The 21,248-nt window shown below is 37.5% G+C and overlaps 1 protein-coding gene across 3 annotated transcripts in view; it reads right to left on the bottom strand.

Moving 5' to 3' along the window:
- The window catches only part of TCAIM (T cell activation inhibitor, mitochondrial), a 67,989-nt gene that overhangs the window by 28,804 nt on the left and 17,937 nt on the right, over window positions 1–21,248 (bottom strand). For all 3 annotated transcript variants that reach the window (XM_050778377.1, XM_050778378.1, XM_050778379.1), the window contains exons 4-5: window positions 16,221–16,374; window positions 10,365–10,617 (exon numbers count right to left, since the gene is read on the bottom strand). In XM_050778377.1, coding sequence (XP_050634334.1) covers window positions 10,365–10,617; window positions 16,221–16,374 — 407 coding nt within the window. The remainder of the gene's footprint in view (window positions 1–10,364; window positions 10,618–16,220; window positions 16,375–21,248) is intronic.

The raw sequence follows: 21,248 nt of genomic DNA, 5'->3' as shown, positions 1-21,248 counted from the left end.
TGTCTCAGTCTCATTTTCTTATTTCTTTGTGGTTTAGTCGTGGTAGATTTTGTGTTTCTAGAAATCTGTCCATTTGATCTAGGTTATCCAATTTGTTGGTGTACAAATGCCCATGGTACTCTCTTATAATCTTTATTTCTGTGGAATTGGTAGTAATGTCCCTACTTTCATTTCTGATTTTAGTAATTTGAGTCTTCTTTCTTAGTCCATCTAGCTAAAGGTTTGTCAATTTTGCTGATCTTTTCAAAGAACCATTTTCTGACAACTCTGGATCTAAAGTGAGTCTCCTGTAGACAGTATATAGTTGAATCATTTATTTATTTATTTATTTATGAGACGGAGTCTCGCCCTGTCGCCCAGACTGGAGTGCAGTTGTGCGATCTTGGCTCACTGAAAACTCTGCCTCCCAGGTTCTTGCCATTCTCCTGCCTCAGCCTCCCGAGTAGCTGGGACTACAGGTGCCCGCCACCACGCCTAGCTAATTTTTTTGTATTTTTTTTAGTAGACATGGGGTTTCACGGTGTTAGCCAGGATGGTCTCGATTTCCTGACTTCATGATCCACCCACCTCAGCCTCCCAAAGTGCTGGAATTACAGGTGTGAGCCACCTCGCCCAGCCAAATCATGTTTTTTAAATCCACTCTGCCAATATTTGTCTTTTGGAAAGTTTAATCCATTTACATTTAATTACTTATAAGACAGGACTTAATTCTGTCATGTTGCTATTTGTTTTCAATGTGTCTTATCGCTTTTTTGTCCCTTATTTCTTGCATTACTATCTTCTTTTGTGTTTAGTTTTTTTTTTTTTTTGTGGCGAAACATTTAAATTCCTTTCTCGTTTCCTTTTGTGTATGTCCTTTAGGTATTTTCTTATGGTTACCGTGGGGGATTACATTTAGCAACCTAAAGTTATAACACCCTAATTTGAATTTATACTAGCTTAACTTCAATAACAAAAGCTCTGTTCCTTTACTAGCTCTCCCCAACCTTTTCAGTTGTTATCACAAATTTACACATTGTCCAAAAACTTTTAATACTTTATTAAAAGTATTATTAGTTTTAGAAAGAGTAGTGATAGTTCTTTTTAAAAATGGCTTTGTTGGAATATAACTCATATACCACACAACTCACCCATTCATCCATTTTTAGTATTAATCATTAAATTTATGTCATTTTGTCCATATTAGTCTCTTTTGGTTACCATTGCACAATAATTTTCCACACATTGTCCCCAAAAACTTTTTGAATCACCATTTTAAAAGTATGTAGTGCATTAGCAAACTCTGAGTATGCCTCCCGAGTAGCTGGGACTACAGGTGCCCGCCATAGTTGGGGTTTCACAGCCAGGATTCGATCTCCTGACTTCAAAAAAAGTGGCATTTGTTGGTCTTTTGGAAATCCATATAACTCATATACCACACAACTCACCCATTCATCCATTTTTAGTATGTTCACAGAATTGTACAACCACCACCACAGTCAATTTTAATATACTTTCATCACCTGAATAAGAAAACATGTACGCATTAATAGTCCTGCTCTCCAGCCCTACAACCACTAATCTACTTTCTGTCTCTCTAGATTTGCCTATTCTAGGTATTTTACATAAAATGGAATCATACAGTATGTGATTGACTGCAATCAGCTTCTGTGACTTAGCATGTTTTCAAGATTCATCCATGTTGTAGTAAGTATCAGTACTTCATTCCTTTTTGTGGTTAAATAATATTCCATTATATGGATATACCACTTTAAAAAAATCCATTTATCAGTTGGTAGACATTGGGTTATTTCCACTTTTGGCTACTATGAATAATGTTGCCATAAGCATATTTTTGTGTGAATGTCTGTTTTCATTTCTCTTGGGTATATACCTAGGAGTGGAATTCTTGGGTCACATAACTCTGTTTAATATTTTGTAGTATTGCCAAACTGTGTTCCAGAGCAGCTGCACCATTTTATACGGAGGACAGTTCCAGTTTCCCTACCTGCTCACCAACACTTGTTATTCTCTTTTAGAATATAGCCATCATAGGGTATTGAAGTGGTAACTGGTTGTGGTTGTTTATTTGACCTCGGCCTGTGCTATAGTTTAAATATTTGTCCCCTCCAAATCTCATGTTGAAATTTAATCCCCAGTGTTGGAGGCAGGGCCTGGTGGGAGGTTTTGGGTCATGGAGGCAGACATCTCATGAATGGCTTCATGTCATCCTCATGGTAATGACTGACTTCTCACTATTAGTTTCCATAAGATCTGATTGTTAAAAATAGCCTGGTGCTTCCTCCTCTCTTTTTTTCCTCCTTTCTTGTCACATGATGCTTCTTCTTCTTTCCCTTCTACCATGAGGGGAAGCTTTCTGAAGTCCTTACCAGAAGCAGATGCTGATGCGATACTTCTTGTACAGCCTGCAGAACCATGAGCCAAACAAACCTCTTTTCTTTATAAATTACCCAGCCTCTAGTATTCCTTTATATTACAGCAATGCAAAATGGACTAAGACAGCTTGATTAAAAATGATTTCATTATAATTGCAGCAACATATATCATACATATATTACATGTATTGTTAAAAGATCCAAATAAAAAGAAAAAACTGATAATAAAATGAAGCCAAAAGAACATTAAAAGATATATAAAAATGAATGCCAGAACACCATGTACAAGGACTAATGCTGGACTGTGAAATCATTTGGTTTAGTTCCTAGGGTCATGATGCTTTTGAAATAAAAATACTTTAGTAACTCAAGTGAAGCTCAGTTTTCCATGGATTTAAGAGATGAAAAGGAGAGCCATGATCCAAATTACAATAAAGTTAAAATTGCATAAATTTTATACTCCTAGGCCTCAAACTGTATAAAACGAAGGAGTTTAGGCCAATAACAGCCTTTATTTTATTTTCACTGCCTGAAGTTCATAGAGCAATAGTTTTTAAATTTTATTTTTAATTTTTTTGGAGAGACAGGGTCTCACTCTGTCACCCAGGCTGGGGTGCAGTGGTGTGATCATGGATCACTTCAGCCTTGACCTCCTGGGCTCAGGTGATCCTCCTGCCACAGCCTCCTGAGTAGCTGGGAGTACAGGCACATGTCGTCACACCTGGCTAATTTTTTAATTTTTATTTTTCTAGAGACAAGGTCTTACTATATTGCCCAAGCTGGTCTTAAACTCCGGGCTTCAAGCAGTCCTCCCACCTTGGCCTCCCAAAGTGCTGGGATTATAGTCAGGAGCCACTTCTTCTGACATCAAAAGCTTTTTATACTTCTCTGATGGCAACACATGGTGAGAAATATTTCACATAGTGAACCAGCATATACACACACACTTGTATTTATGTGTATGTAACTAAACCAAGTATTTTGAGAAATAAACTTACTACTAGAAATGCATTCATAATATATAGTTAAAATTAAAAAAAAAAAAAAAAAAGCAAAGCAAAACAACTTTCCTGGTCCTGAGTCACTAAATTGTGCATTATCACTTGTAATTTTAAAAACAGTGACTTAGCCTATAAACAAGGGGAAGAGTAAATAAATGCATGATATGAGTTAAATCATGACTATCAAATCCCAAACATTCTATAGAATAGTTCCAATGTTGTAGGTGTCCAATGCGGTATTTCATGAACACAAAAATTGATTCAAAGTGTAGACACTCAAAGTGAAATGTAAATATATTCGAGCTAAGGTCAAATAGAGAAAATGGAACTCTGACATTCACTGGTATCTTAGCAGCTGTAAGAATAGTATTTCAATGGTCTTTTTATAGTTCAATGACATGTTTGTTCAGTGGGATAGACATTTCATATGGAATTGTTTTGTTTATATAAAATGGATCTGGTTAGCTCCTCTCAAACACAAGCTATATAATTAAAGTACATTTTTGTTTTAATATAATTTGATAATCAAAGAATATACCCAAAATATACTCCAGCCCAGGCGACAGAGTGAGACTCCGTCTCAAAAAAAAAAAAAAAAAAAAAAAAAAAAGAAATATAAAAACTGACAACACAGAACAGCATTTCCTAATTTTTTTTAGACTGGAACATTCCTTTTATAATTTTATATAATTTTCAAAAACTACTTAGGTATTAAATTTTTCTTTTCTTTTCAGACAGAGTCTCACTCTGTCACACAGGCTAGAGTGCACTGGCACGATCTTGGTTCACTGTAATCTTTGCCTGCTGGGTTCAAGCAGTTCTCCTGCCTCAGTTACCCAAGTAGCTGGGACTACAGGCGTGCGCCATCACGCCTGGCTAATTTTTGTATTTTTTTTTTTTTTGTAGAGATGGGGTTTCACTATGTTGGCCAGGCTGGTCTTGAACTCTTGACCTCAAGTGATCTGCCCACCTCAGCTTCCCAAAGTGCTGAGATTATAGGCGTGAGCCACCACACCTGGCCTAAAACTTTCATTTTATCATTTTTATATGGTATATAACAAAGGAATGTTGAAGTAAGATAAAACACAATTTGCTGAGAAATTCAAAATTACAAACCATGCCCTAAAATATACATTAAAATGTAATCAATGGATATAGTATAAAAGTGGGTTAAATAGAGTTTTTATGACCTGATAAATCTCCCACTTTGTGTTTTTAAAAAACTCCTCCAGCCTCAGCAACCAAACAAGACCCTGTCTCAAAAAATATTAAACAATAAAAATAAAAAACTCAACTGATTTATTTTTATTTCTTATTCTAATTTAAAAATGCTAAGACACAATTTTACCCTACACTTCTTAGCAAAACCAAAAACAGATAAAATTATTTTGAAAGCTAAAGTCTATACTAAATAATACTGTAATTATATTTTCTCATTTAACATAGTGCTCAGAAACATTAAAACCATCTTAACTTGCTTTCAAGATTTAATTAAAAAGAAAATTTTGGGCCAGGCACAGTGGCTCACGCCTGTAATCCCAGCACTTTGGGAGGCCGAGGTGGGTGGATCACGAGGTCAGGAGATTGAGACCATCCTTACTAACACGGTGAAACCCTATCTCCACTAAAAATACAAAAAAATTAGCTGGGCGCGGTGGCATGCGCCTGTAGCCCCAGCTACTCTGGAGGCTGAGGCAGGAGAATGGTGTGAACGCGGGAGGCAGAGCTTGCAGTGAGCTCAGATCGTGCCACTGCACTCCAGCCTGGGCAACTGCACGAGACTCCGTCTCAAAAAAAAAAAAATAAAATAAAATAAATTTTTGATTCAATGAATGTAATTTGTAAATCAGGAGATCAGATGGATATAAATGTGCAGAATTGTCATTTTTCTGCTCCTTCTGAACTATATAATTCAGCATGTGTTTCTTATGATTCCTCTCTATAATCTATATATGTAACGAAGATGAATTAAACAATACATGAATAAAAATTTAAACTGCATATGGCCAAAATGACCATGGTGGCTAAGAGGCTTTAGTAGACTTATAGGCACCCTGAATCTCCCTACTAGGCAGTCACTTGATTCACATGATTTGAAAGCTCTGAAGTGGTTCAACAGTTTTACAATTATTTGTAAAATAATTACAGATATAAAAAAATCAGTACAGTTATCTCTTGCTATACATGAGGCATTAGTTCCAAGCCCACCTACAGGTACCAAAATCTGTGCATACTCAGGTCCTATAGTTGGCCCCGCCAAACTTGCATATACCAACAGTCGGCCTTCCCTATACATAGGTTTCACATCTTGCTAATACTGTACTTCCTCCCTTCCTACCTCCCTTCCTCCCTTCCTCCCTTTCCTCCTTCCCTCTTTTCTTTCTTTCTCTCTTTCTCTCTCTCTCTTTCTATTATTATTTCAATAGTTTTGGGGGAGAAAATATGGTACGTTCAATCTGCTTTTGGTTGAAAAAAAAATCCATGTAAGAGTGGATCTGCACAGTTCAAACACACATTCTTCAAGGGTCAACTGTAATTGAAATGAGAAATTGATAGAGATAGCATTCTGGCTTTTATGATATAAGCTCCTGGAACCCTTACTAGGAAAAACTACCATATATTAAAACGTTGAACAAACCCTCAGCAGAGGTTCCTTCAAACTGGGCAATGCCCAAGCTTGGGTAAAGGTCAAGGGGGCTCTGGGCCTATGTGAACATGCTAGAATTGGGAAACCAGGTTACAAAAGGGAGATAAGAGATATGAAACCTTTCAGATGAGTACAGGTATTATAATGCTACATCTGCACTGTAAGACATGCTGGTGAAGGGATTTAGCCTACACTGCATTTGGCTCTAATGGCCCAATGAGCAGTATTCCTTATCTTGTCTTGGTTCTGTGTAGTGCTGTCCTCTCTCTCCTACCCAGCCTGGATTTTTTGCTCTAAATTTACACACTCTTAAGCTAAACTCAAACTCCATGAGGTGATGATCTGGTTCAGGTAAATCAATAAGATGTCAATGCTTAAGAAATATAATCTAGGCGTGGTGACTCATGCCTGTAATCCCAGCACTTTGGGAGGCTGAGGTGGGCAGATCACCTGAGGTCAGGAGTTCGAGACCAGCCTGATCAACATGGAGAAACTCTGTCTCTACTAAAAATACAAAATTAGCTGGGCATAGTGGCGCATGCCTGGAATCCCAGCTACTCGGGAGGCTGAGGCAGGAGAATTGCTTGAATCTGGGAGGCGGAGGTTGCGGTGAGCAGAGGTCGCACCATTGCACTCCAGCCTGGGCAACAAGAGCGAAACTCCATCTCAAAAAAAAGAAAAAAAAAAAAGATATAATCTACCTGGGCATGGTGGCTCATGTCTGTAATCCCAGCACTTTGGGAAGCTGAGGCAGGAGGATCACTTGAGCTCAGGAGTTTGAGACCAGCCTGGGCAACATAGTAAGACCTTGTCTCTACTAAAAATTAAAAAATTAGCCAGGTATGGGCCAGGCACAGTGGCTCATGCCTGTAATCTCAACATTTTGGGAGGCCGAGGCGGGCGGATCACCTGAGGTCAAGAGTTCGAGACCAGCCTAGCCAACATGGTGAAACCCCATCTCTACTAAAAATACAAAAATTAGCCAGGGGTGTGGTGGTGTGTGCCTGTAATCCCAGCTACTCGGGAGGCTGAGGCAGGAGAATGCTTAACCCGGGAGGCGGAGGTTGCAGTGAGCTGAGATAGTGCCCTTGCACTCCAGCCTGGGCAACAGAGTGAGACTATCTTAAAAAAAGAAATTAGCCAGGTATGGTGGCACAGGCCTGTAGTCCCAGCTACTCCAAAGGCCGAGGCAGGAGCATCACTTAAGCCCAGGAGTTTGAGGCTGCAGTGAGCTGTGATCACACCACTGCACTCCAGCCTGAAAGAGTAAGACCCAGCCTCAAAAAAAAAAAAAAAAAAAAAAAAAGAAAGAAAAAAGAAATACAATCTAAGGCCCTTCAATATAAGTATTAAAAACTAAGAAAAAAAAACCCTATCTACTGTAATGCTATGTCACTATACATTTCACTTTATGAAGCTAAAAAAAGAAAGGCTGTAACTGCTTAATAATGGGTTTACTTTAACTTCTGTAAAGACAAAATAGCTATTGACAACAAGATGGATAATAATAATCAGTGATTTAGAAAGCTAAATTTCCACTGACTTCAACTTCTAAAACAGTGGTCTATTTTTTTTTTTGAGACAGAGTCTTACTCTGTCGCCCAGGCTGGAGTGCCGTGGCGCGATCTCGGCTCACTTGCAACCTCCACCTCCCTGGTTCAAGCGATTCTCCTGCTTCAGCCTCTTCAGTAGCTGGGACTACAGGCACCTGCCACCACGCCCAGCTAATTTTTTGTATTTTTAGTAGAGACGGGGTTTCACCATGTTAGCCAGGATGGTCTCGATCTCCTGACCTCATGATCCGCCTGCCTTGGCCTCCCAAATAGTGGTCTATTTTTTTTTGCTATCCTCTTAAAGGGTAGACAATAAGTCAGAGTGACTTGTTTTTTGAGCTTGTCCTCGTAACTGTCAAAATGAGAGCTTGAATTTAAAACAAAGCTGACTTTCCAGGAAATCAAGAATTCACAGCAACATAACTTATCTACACATAGAAATTTTCCTTAAGACAATGTATCTGTCACTAAAAATAGCAGATATTTTTATTTAACATTAATAAAATTAACAGAGGCACTTTAAGAAAAAATGGCCCTCTACATTCATTGCTAAGTGACTTCTATTGCTACACTATGTATTATGTTACTTTGCATTCCCATATTAAAGCCTGAGTTCTTTATACTGAGCCTTTAGCACATCACATTTAGTTATTCAACAATTCTTTAGTTCAGTTTAATTAAAATACTGGATGGATTCTATGAATCTATGAAGTAGATTAGTAGACACAGAGATTATCAAGACATATTCCCTACCCTTAAGAACTCATATAGTATAATGTAATATAAGAAAGTCTCCTTTACTAAAAACTAAGGAATTTTATTGGATGAATGACATACAAATAAAAAAATTATAAATACTGAGCTTAGATAAGGAACCCGTTGAATACCACTTATCTCGTTGAGTTGGCTTTCTATAGTTTCAATGTGTTTTCATTACTTTGCCAGGGGTCTAAGTCCAGTTCTAGGTCCTTGGGGCACTCTTTTCATGATGGCTGCACATCCAACTCCAGATAGAAACTGTGTTCTACAAAATACTCAACTGAACCACAGACCATGTGCTTCTCTGAAACCCTTTAATACATTATTCTTAAGCCCTTTTAACTTGAGTAAAGTCCAACAACTGTTATTTTTGCTGTTTTGGCTTGACTTACTCTATCTCACTGTTTTCTATACCCATAGGCCAGTAATTCCCAACTTTTTGTTCATCTAGACACAGCGCAAGATAAGTACAGCAATATCCTCCTGTGGGTGTAAGCAGAAGTTGTATGTGCTGTGTATCCCACATAAAACTTGAAGGCAAGGCTGAGAACCTCTCTTCCAGTTTGTGCTCAGAGAAATCTACTTCAACTCCCACCATAGCCTCTGTGTGCAATTAACCTTAAATTATCTCGTTTTTCTATACCAAAATTTTCAATTCAGCAACCTCTATGCCACCATGACTCTGCTTTTTTTTTTATTTATTATTTTTTGGAGACAGGGTCTCACTTTGTCACCCAGGCTGGAGTGCAGTCACACGATCATAGTTCACTGCAGCCTCAAACTCCTGCACTCAAGGGATCTTCCTGCCTCAGCCTTCCAATTAGCTAGAACTACAAATGTATACCACCATGCCCGGCTAAATTTTTGTATTTTTTGTAGAGATGGGGTCTTGCTATGTTGCTCAGGCTGGTCTCGAACTCCTGACCTCAGGAAATCCTCCCACCTCGGCCTCCCCAAATGCTGGGATTATCAGCATTAAGCCACAGTGCCGGGCTCTTCTTCATTTTTTACCCGACTTCTTACTGTGTCATTACTTCTGGTCCATCATTAAATTATTATTCCCAAATGCACATTTCCATCTCAGAAGAGAATCTGAACAATTAAAGTCATCATATTTAGGGAAGTGATTTATCCATCAGTTATGCATATAGATAAATATCATAGACTATCACACGTAGGTACATACATATACATCTTCAGACACATACTTCTGTCCTTTTCTGTACTAGACTCTGCTACCTTCCTACCTCTTCAGCCTTATTTGGAATCTAGCTAGGTAACAAGGAGGAATCCCTTAGTACAGATAATCCACAAAGCAGCTATTATGCCAGTGGATAATGAAGGATCATTTACTATGCCATAATGAGAGAATCCTCTGATAAGCCACTGGACTTTTTAGATACAATCATAGGAAGAGAATGTGATGGGTCTTTATGAAATCCAAAAATGACTTAAAAAACATAAAGTAACTTTACAAATAAGGCATGCCAAATAATAGAAAACATTTTATATATGGTTTTTATAATTTAAAAAGTAACTCTTTAAAGCAGCTATTCTAGATGATATTGAATAATTCTGTCACCATGTATTTTTCTCATGTATGGATTATTACACTGAAGTACATCACTACTGAACTATCCATTAGAAATGCCTAACACATGAAGAAGAGTAAAAAATATTTGTATAGTCTTAGGTATAGCCTTTCTCCATGTACCGGGGGTAACTTGGATAGAATTTTTAAAAATTTAAACAAAACAATCTCCTGCATGTGTTTGGTATCAAAAGACCACAACTTTAAATACAGCTAGAAGTATTTTGGCAACTTTAAGTAAGAAACATGAAATATATTTTTCATAATGATTACTGGATTAACTAGATTGATAGCATTACTTTTCCTGGAAGACTAGGCTTTAATTTTAAATGTGAACTACACTTTTTATTTATAAAAAAAGTTTTTGCCATTCCAATACATCAGTGTCATAAACACAAACTACAAATACAGTCTAGTTAAATAAAAACTTTTACATACGTGAGAGTTGTTTCCATTCTCGAGACTTGTTCAAGGTCTTCATCAGGGTCCTTGAATCCAGTAAAGGAGTAATAAGACTTGTCCCATTTGATGGGCCTGTCAGGCATCCTTTTAGCTTCTTTGAGAGGCTGGGTATGCACATTAGTATTCAAGCTTTGGATATGTTCAATAGATAAACTGCAGGAGTTGAGAATATATAATACTGTGCTTAGCAGATCTCTGGTGTGCAAAGTAAATTTGACTGCTCGAAATCCTAGAGAATATAATTCCCCCAAACAATTAATACAGATGATTATTTGCTTTATTTCAACATGTATAAAATCAAAATCTTTGAAAACATTCTATTACTGATTTAAATTTGTCCTATTAGCAAATCACCTGTAAATAGAAAAATGACTTCCCTTCTCTAAAACTATACCACACAATGTTTTACCTTCGTGAACTCCTTCAATCATCAGCTCCATTTTCTAGTTTGGTTCCAGTGACCAAACCCATCCCAGCCCAACAAGGGGATTCAGAATATTCTCAATTCTGTCGATAAATCTGGTCTCTTAAGAGAGAGAAAAGCTCTCCTATAAGCAGGTGTACACCAAAGATAGTTTCTAGTGGAGACAGGAGAATACAGGTGTACACTGTGACAGCGGTTCAGGTAAGAGGGGCCATATAATCTAGTCTCAGTGGTCACAGAAACCCATCTTGAATTTTCTCTATGATTGAAGGAGATGGTCCTCATACTTGCTCACTTGACTAGGTAGTAACCCAATATTTTCAGGAATGATTTAAAATTCTCTAGTTGTTTAAAAGTTACTCCTGTAATCCCAGTACTTTGGGAGGCCGAGGTGGGTGGATTATGAAGTCAGGAGCTCGAGACCAGCCTGACCAAGATGGTGAAACCCCATCTCTACTAAAAATACAAAAATCAGCTGGGTGCAGTGGTGGGCGCCTGTAATCCCAGGTACTTGGGAGGCTGAGGCAAGAGAATTGCTTGAACCCGGGAGGCGGGAGTTGCAGTGAGCCGAGATTGTGCCACTGAACTTTAGCCTGGGTGACAGAGCAAGACTGTTTCAAAAAAAAAAAAAAAGTCACTGATTTTGATGTTGGGTAATCATTGGACTAAGGTAAGTAATCTAAATTGTTAAGTCATCAATAAAAAATCCACTGGTTTTTTTTTTTTTCTTTTCTGGGTGTTAGGCATGGTTCCAGCTTAATTTACATATCTTTTCAACCAACACTACCACCAACTATGCCATTATCATTTCTCCTGTCAAATGTGAAGGAACATAGATTAAGAATGAAGCCAGGGCTTAAATCTGAGTTGATACCAAGCCAAAAATTTTCTCCATACAACATGCTGACTCTTTGCTTTTAAAAAAAATTTTTAATTAGTTTTGAAAATTAAAAGCAAAAGTCTCCTGTTAGCAGGCATACAACTTTACCATCTTTACTTGAGGTAATCACTATTAATAGGTACATATTCTTCCAGACCTGCTCTATCCAAGATGGTAGCTACTAGGACAGTGGCAATTTAAAATTAAATTGATGGAAATGAAATAAAAATTTAAAATTAAGTTCTTTGGCCACATTGGCCACATTTCAAGTGCTCAATAAGAACAAAGGGCTAGGGCCTGCCATATTAGATGATGCAGATATGGAACATTTCCCTCATTACAGAAAGTTCTCTTGGGCAGCACTGTTCTTTGACCTTTTCCATCTATGTGCTTGTATGTGTGTACCACATATGAGGCCAGGGCAGTGGTTCATGCCTGTAATCCCACCACTTTGGGAGGCTGAGACAGGTGGAGCACTTGAGGCCAGGAGTTTGAGACCAGCCTGGCCAACATGGTGAAACCGTGTCTTTACTAAAAATACAAAAATTAGCTGGGTGTGGTGGTGTACTCCTGTAATTCCAGCTACTCAGGCGGCTGAGGCAGGAGAATTGCTTGAACCCAGGAGGTGGAGATTGCAGTGAGCGAAGACTGTGCCACTGTGCTTAAGCCTGGCAACAGAGCAAGACTCTGCCTCAGAAAAAAAAAAAGTATTTGCAACTTTTGTGATGACAGACACCACAATTCAAATAATTCTCACAGATACACGTTCTGCTTGCCACACCAACTTATGAGATCCAGAACATGCCAACTAAGAAATACTTTTTTTTAGTTCAATAATTTGGGGAAACTTAGAACTACTGGCAAGGGAATTATTCTAGTCAGTGAAGGAGGAAAGGAAAACCCAAACTGCTGCATTGGAGGTTAAGAAAAAATAGCTCATCCTCAGAAGTGCACAATCAAGGAGTAAATCTGTTTCTATCTCAATTTATCAGCTTCATTATTTAATCCAACGTAAGAGTTACTATATAGTAAGGACAGCCTGTACCACACTGCAAATATCCTTTATGGTTCCTCAGGATACATTCCGAGAAGAATTTTGTGGCTTTGGGGAGAGAATGCCAAGTTGCAGAGTTTGTAGAGTTTGCACTAATTTATATACCCATCAATAATGTGGGAAAATGTATTTTTACCATTCATGGGTATTACCAGCAAAAAAAGAAAAAAAATAATGGGCAAAATATACTGCTTAATTATTTCAGTTTGCGTTCGAATACTGAGGCTAAAGATTTTTTTTTTTTTTTGAGACAAGGTCCCACTCTGTCACCCACGCTGGAGTGCAGTGGTGCCTACCACCTTGCCTCACTGTAACCTCTGCCCCCTGGGCTCAGGTGATTCTCCTACCTTAGGCTCTCGAGTAGCTAGGACTACAGGCATGTGCCACCACACCTGGTTAATTTCTTGTATTTTTAGTACAGACAGGGTTTCACTATGTTGCCCAGGCTAGTCTGGAACTCCTGGACTCAAGCAATTTGCCTGCCTCAGCCTCTCAGAGTGCTGGGATTATAGGTGTGAGCCACCATGCATGGCCTAAAGATTTTTATATACTTAACTGACATTTATATGTGTTATTTCTTGAACTGTCTATTCATTGTCTTTGTCCATTTTTGGAATGGATCTACTCTGGTTCATTTTTAATTTGTAAAAACTCTTTATGTATAGCATCATCTTTTTGTCATATATGCTATATCTTTTCTCCCATTTCTAGTTTAATTTTTTCTGTACCTTTTCCTTTTTTTTTTTTTTTAATGACAGTCTCGGCCAGGTGCGGTGGCTCATGCCTGTAACACTAGCACTTTGGGAGGCCGAGGTGGGCGGATCACGAGATTAAGAGATCAAGACCATCCTAGCCAATATGGTGAAACCCTGTCTCTACTAAAAATACAAAAATTAGCTGGGCGTGGTGCCGCGTGCCTGTAGTCCCAGCTACTCAGGAGGCTGAGGCAGAAGAATTGTTTGAGCCCGGGAGGCAGAGGTTGCAGTGAGCCAAGATTGCTACACTGGACTCCAGCCTGGCGACAGAGCAAGACTCCGTCTCAAAAAAAAAAAAAAAAAAAAAACAAAAACCAAAAAAAAACAGTCTTGCTGTCTTGTCCAGTTGTCCAGGCTAGCCTCAAACTCCTGGGTTCAAGGGATTCTCCCACTTCAGTGTTCTGTGTAGCTGAGAGTACAGGCTTGTGTCACCATGCCCAGCTTTAAGCTATTTTTGTTTAAGAAATCATTCAAAGTTAACCATTAACTGAAAGTAAAGGATTCTGTTTTTACTCAGCCAGAGCTGGCTACAGCTATTTGTCTTCGCATTAATCCACAGAAAGCTCTTAGTAAATCTCTAACTTGTTTTAAAATTTATTCTAATAACAACATTTACTTCCTCATGAACCACCAAAAAGATATGGAGCTGAAGAAATAATTTCAGCCTTTAAGGATTTCAATGTATTAATAATGCTAAAGGCTCATAAAATTTCAGTAATGAAAATCACTAGTAAACATTTTACCTTATTACCATCTTAATTATCCAAAGCTGATTAATGATTTCTAGTGTTCTAGAAATAAAAATTTTTTAAAAACCTACTTGATTTTAATTTCATAATCAGGTAAACATGTTACAGAAGTAAAAATGTTTTAAATCTTTGTCAGAGGGCCAATCTTTGTTATAAAGGCAAAAGGAAAAATGATTAATTACAATATTTTAAAAGAAGAATTAATAGATAATGTCGTATACAAATCAAAACACTGGACTAGGAATAAGGAGACATTAGTTCTAGTACCAGCTCTGTCCCTAATTTGCTGTGTGAAACTTTCTAAGATTTCCACTAAGCTTTTAAATTCAATTTACTCTTTAACTCCATGTATATTCAATATTTAAGACAAATCCAGCTGATGGTGGTAGCAGAAGTAGTAGTTGTAGCTGTAGGAATGAGCTTGACTCTCTCAACCACATACAAATAAAAACAGATTGATGATAATATTTTTATTTTAACAACTATAAAGGATATAATCTGCCTCTAAAAATTCCATCTGTCCTCCTGGAGAAATCATGAAACCTAAGTAGACCACTATATATTAAGTAAGACGTTATTTAATTCCTAGCCTAATCTTGACCCTAACAGGAGCATATATCTATTAAAAATATTTATGAGTATTTGATTTTACACTAGTAACAATATATCTCAGTTGCTTGAGACTCTCATGGCTAAGAACAGCACATTCACAATGTATTTAAACTTTCAAATAGAATTGTGTCACTTAGAGTGATCAACATGCTTATTATTCATTATTTACAGCATTCTTCAGTATAGCTGTTCCTTCACAAATGGGCTATGAGTTGACTTTCTGTCTTTAAATATTGAAGAATAGGGCTATTTTTAATAAAACTCTACATCAGAGGTAAATGGAGAAACTGCCAAGAAAAGGAATTTGTGACTCCTGATCTCCCATACTCAATTATGAGAAAATAAAAGGTAAGAGATCGTATACTATCAAATACTAGTCCCTGGAGAGACTGGGTGAGGCGTTGTCTTCAACATACTTCAGCATTCTTCAGATCAAGCTCTTCCTCCTTCCATTTGAGGTCCTGAGAGCCATGGGAAGGTGAGGTGTAAATTAGGGATCTTCCATGTGAGTGGCCTCTACACAGTTCTCCAGCTCTTTCATTTTAATAAATGAACACCCAAAAGTTAAAGGTCACACAGCTAGGTCACTGGCAAGGCTAGAAACAGATTTTAGATCTCAAAGACCTATCAAATTCTGAGTTTTATAGCAGTTTGTTTCAAAAAAAAATTACAGTGTATCCTGTTTTAGCCTTAACTCACAGAAAGCACTGACTCTTTAAATTGTCTTAAGTTCATACTAAAAATATATTTATTTCCTCAAGGATCATCAAAAGCATGTATAATTAGATAAATGATAGGCCTTTAGTGACCTTAACCTAAATATTTGTCCTTAATTTTAAATATGGAAAAGCAGTGACAAAAGGCAGTGAAAAGGTGGCTGTCTACTAAGATCAATTGGATTTTAGAAGCAGCATAATGTTGGAGTTAAAAGACCTGGGTTCAAGACTTATATTCTTTCTCTCTGGTCTTGGGAAAGGCACTGAACATCACTAAGTTACAATTGGGTAAATACTTCCAGCTTCAGAGTATTCGGAGGACTAAATAAGAGAATGCAAGCTGTAGTTTTTAGAAATACATATTGTTTGGACATGTTTAACACTTAAAATAACACTGAACTGGGAAGAGGACAAATAGGAACACTTTAGTTTTAGAAACAAAAAAGTTTAAACATGTAAAAAAATCACTTGTTCAAACATATGCAGCTAGGAATAGAATCTAATTCTAGGAAAACAATCAATTAAATGCTATTATTTTTTTATCACCAAAGTTTTGATCCAAAGGTATTCTGACAATGTCAAAATTAATGAACACATTTAACATGAAGCTTGCAAGGGGCACACCAGAAATAAAAAACGTACCGGAAGTACTAAAAGGTTCCTGGCCATCAGAGGAACTCTGGTCTGTTTCTCTTACATAAAATGTAAGCTGAGTTGGTTTCAAAGACTTGAAGCCTGGTTTCTGGAGGTTTTCTAAGTAGACACTTAACCTTTTAAGAGAATTTTCATTGATTTCCTGGAAAAAAACATTAAGGGCATTTACATACAAAATAGAACAAGGAAATATCAGAAATGATATCTATCTAACCTTTTAAACACATTGAGAGTATTAAATAATTTAGTTTTAAATACTAAGAGTATTAAATAATTTAGTATTTAAAAATGTTGGGATTTCATAGCTCTTTGGATCTACATCTCACAACATGTAACAGAATGAACTCCATATGGATAAGATGTAAAAAGATGTAACCATATAAGTAATAGAAGAAAACATGAATTCTTTTATAACCTAAATGTGGAAAATGCCAATGACTAAATATCCCAAAGTAATAAATGATAGTTTAATTTATTCTAATATATGTTCTTAGCCACATGAGTCCTGTACGCAAGTGTGGGATATTTATTGCCAGTGTAAGACTAAATCTTCATTATTTTTTGATAAATATTTCTATTTTTGCTGAAAAGTAACACAAGAAGGCTGGATGTGGTGGCTCATGTCTATAATCCCAGCACTTTTTGGGAGGCTGAGGTGGGCAGATTGCCTGAACTCAGGAGTTTGAGAACAGCCCGGGCAACATGGTGAAACCCCGACTCTACAAAAAATACAAAAATTAGTTGGGCATGGTGGCACATGCTTGTGGTCCCAGCTACTCAGGAGGTTGAGGTAGGAGGATCACCTGAGACCAGGAGTTTGAGGCTGCAGTGAGCCCCTTGATGGTGCCACCACACTCCCCGCCTGGGAGACAGAGCAAGACACTGTCTCCAAAATCTTAAAAAAAAAAAAGATTATGTATAGGAAGTGAATAAGAATTGGGTAAAGGAAACAGGAATATAAGAATGAGACTTCTCATTAAACTTTAAATTTAGTTTTGATTTTTTTTTTGAAAACTACAAATGTTTTGCAGATTTTTAAATTAAATTAAAGAGGATTTAAAAAAACCCCAAAAATCCGGTGCATCACTGTGAAACTCTGGACTTTGAGTTCGATGCTATGAATAGATGGGACTTTAAGCCAGTCTTCCTAAGAAAAGGGGCAAGGGTCTTCTCTAATAGTGGGAAGAAGACTGAACTGAACATGTGGTGGCAAAAAGAGTGACAAGAAGAGTGAACAGCCTTCATGGAGCTTGCATTTTAGTGAGGGGAGAAAAATAAACAACAAACCTAATAAATAAGGAAATAGGGTACATGGAAAGGAAAAAAAAACCAAGAAGTACTGCAGGGTGAAAGGGGGAGGGAATGCTAGGAAGTAAAGCAGAGATAGCAATTTAAAATAGGGTAGTTTTAAAAACAAAACAAAACAAACACAAGTAATAGCATAATCTGGGAGAGCCTCACTGAAAGGTGACACTTCAAGTGAGAAAGTAAAGGACAAGCCATATCTGGGATATTTAGGAAAAGGATACTCTAAGCACAGGCTAGGGCAAGGGCTTGATACAAAGGAGGAGTCAATAAATACAAGTTTAAAGATAACATGAAAATGTAAACTTATCAGAACCATTAAACTCTAGGCACATTGTGTCAGGGGTCCCCAAGACCACTCTCAGGTTCAATGATTTACTAGAAGGATTCACATAACTCAGACAAGCTGTTTTATTCACCATTATGGTTTATTACAACAAAAGAATGGAAATTAAAACCAGCAAAGGGAAAAGCTGCATAGAGCAGAATCAGGAGAGACCAGGTGCAAGCTTCCAGTTGTCATTTCACAGTGGAGTTTTATAGACAGTGCTTAATTCCCCCAGCAATGGTGTGTGACAATACGTGAAAAGTGTTGCCAACCAGGGAAGCTCATCCAAGTCTGGATGTCCAGAGTTTTACTGGTGGTCAGACAGGTAAGCATTTAGTGCTTATGTGACTTACTTTAGCTATCCAGTCTCAGCTCCCTAAATCCCCCAGGTCAAATGAATACAGTGCAGTCCAGGGTCTTAGACACAGGAAAACAGGTATTCACTATAAATCATATTGTTAGCATAAACTGTCTATCTGGTATGGTCTAACGCCTCAGGCAAACAGAAACATTCCTATCAGGTGGGATATTCCAGGGGCTCAGAGCTCATTTTCCAGGAGCCAAAGTTCAGCACTGAGGTCAGACCTTTCTTTGGAATGTGCAAGGTTTAAGCAACCCAAGCTTGCTGAGTTAACACTTTACCACACGTAGAATTTTCTGTTGTTTGTTTTTTAAATTTACGAGATGAGGTCTCACTATGTTGCCCAGGCTTGAACTCCTGGGCTCAAGTAATCCTCCTGGCTCAGCCTCCCTAGTAGCTGGGACTACAGGTTTGCCACCACGCCCTGCTGCATACAGAAGTCTTAATTTAAAAAAATACATTGGTACAATAACATTAAAGTATTACTAAGCTTGATTTTTCTATACATGTTGAATTTAAAAACTTTAAATTATTAATGCATCCCCAAGGTAATGAATATTTTTCTGTTGATTCAATTTACTGATTACTTTGAAAAGTTCTGACTTTGAGTAGCCAACATATGTATCAAATATCACAACAGAATATTTTCCTAGAAGCAAAAAAGCAAAATAGATTTTGCATTGCAAGTAGAAAAAAATAACAATGTTCTAATTTTCAAGATTTCAAGTTCCTTTTCATATTAAACTAGATATCAGTGTTAATGAAAATAGAAGGAACCAATGAAGTAATTCCAAAGCACGTGGCTTTGTAATATATAGTAGTCCCTTGGTATCCACAGGGGATTGGTTCCAGGACCTCCTGTGGATACCGAAATCCACGAATGCTCAAGTCTCTCATATAAAATAGTGTAGTATTTGCAAATAACCTATATATATCCTCCCATATACTTTAAATCATTTCTAGATTACTTATAATACCTAATATAATGTATGTGCTATGTAAGTAGTTGTTATCCTGTGTTGTTCAGGGAATAATGACAAGAAAGAGAAGTCTGTTCATGTGTAGTACAGATGTATTTTTTTCCCCTAATATTTTCAGTCTGAGGTTGGTTGAATCCATGGGTGTAAAACCCATGGATATGAAGGATTGACTGAATTTTCTAATGTTAAAATATATTGACTGTCTTAACTACATCTACCATAAGCCATTTTTCATATCAGTTTGTATTCCTGGAGCACACATTAACTGATGTTGTAGGGGAGTGGTCCAGCAGCATGCATCATAAGGAAAAATCACTAGGGCGTTGAAAACTCTTCCATGTATCATCCTTAAAAAAAAAGAGAGAGAGCCTGCTATTGGTCTATTCAGGGATTCAACTTTTTTCTGGTTTAGTCTTGGGAGAGTGCATGTGTCCAGGAATTTATCCATTTCTTCTAGGTTTTCTAGTTTATTTGCGTAGAGGTGTTTATAGTATTCTCTGATGGTAGTTTGTATTTCTGTGGGGTCAGTGGTGATATCCCCTTTATCATTTTTTATTGTGTCTCTGAAATTGAGGCAATAATTAATAGCCTACCAACCAAAAAAAGTCCAGGACCAGATGGATTCACAGCCGAATTCCACCAGAGGTATGAGGAGGAGCTGGTACCATTCCTTCTGAAACTATTCCAATCAATAGAAAAAGAGGGAATCCTCCCTAACTCATTTTATGAGGCCAACATCATCCTGATACCAAAGCCTGGCAGAGACACAACAAAAAAAGAGAATTTTAGAACAATATCCCTGATGAACATCGATGCAAAAATCCTCAATAAAATACTGGCAAACTGAATCCAGCAGCACATCAAAAAGCTTATCCACCATGATCAAGTGGGCTTCATCCCTGGGATGCAAGGCTGGTTCAACATATGCAAATCAATAAATGTAATCCAGCATATAAACAGAACCAAAGACAAAAACCACATGATTATCTCAATAGATGCAGAAAAGGCCTTTGACAAAATGCAACAGCCCTTCATGCTAAAAACTCTCAATAAATTCGATATTGATGGAACGTAGCTCAAAATAATAAGAGCTATTTATGACAAACCCACAGCCAATATCAAACTTTTAGCCTTTTTTTTTTGTCTTTTCCCACAGCCAATATCATACTCAATGGGCAAAAACTGGAAGCATTCCCTTTGAAAACTGGCACATGACAGAGATGCCCTCTCTCACCACTCCTATTCAACATAGTGTTGGAAGTTCTGGCTAGGGCAATCAGGCAAGAGAAAGAAATCAAGGGTATTCAATTAGGAAAAGAAGAAGTCAAATTGTCCCTGTTTGCAGATGACATGATTGTATATTTAGAAAACCCCATCGTCTCAGGCCAAAATCTCCTTAAGCTGATAAGAAACTTCAGCAAAGTCTCAGGATAAAAAATCAATGTGCAAAAATCACGAGCATTCTTATACACCAATAACAGACAAACAGAGTGCCAAATCATGAATGAATTCCCATTCACAATTGCTTCAAAGAGAATAAAATACCTAAGAATCCAACTTACAAGGGATGTGAAGGACCTCTTCAAGGAGAAATACAAACCACTGCTCAATGAAATAAAAGAGGACACAAACAAATGAAAGAACAATCCATGCTCATGGATAGGAAGAATCAATATTGTGAAAATGGCCATATTGTCCAAGATAATTTATAGATTCAATGCCATCCCCATTAAGCTACCAATGACTTTCTTCACAGAATTGGAAAAAACTGCTTTAAAGTTCATATGGAATCAAAAAAGAGCCCACATTGCCAAGACAATCCTAAGCAAAAAGAGCAAAGCTGGAGGCATCACGCTACCTGATTTCAAACTATACAACAAGGCTACAGTAACCAAAACAGCATGATGCTGGTACCAAAACAGATATAGACCAATGGAACAGAACAGAGCCCTCAGAAATAATACCACACACCTACAGCCATCTGATCTTTGACAAACCTGACAAAAACAAGAAATGGGGAAAGGATTCCCTATTTAATAAAT

Source organism: Macaca thibetana, chromosome 2 (assembly GCF_024542745.1).
Source record: "Macaca thibetana thibetana isolate TM-01 chromosome 2, ASM2454274v1, whole genome shotgun sequence".
NCBI classification, from domain to species: Eukaryota; Metazoa; Chordata; class Mammalia; order Primates; family Cercopithecidae; genus Macaca; species Macaca thibetana.
The sequence above is the reverse complement of the archived record's forward strand: the minus strand, read 5'-3'. Positions and strand labels throughout refer to the sequence as shown.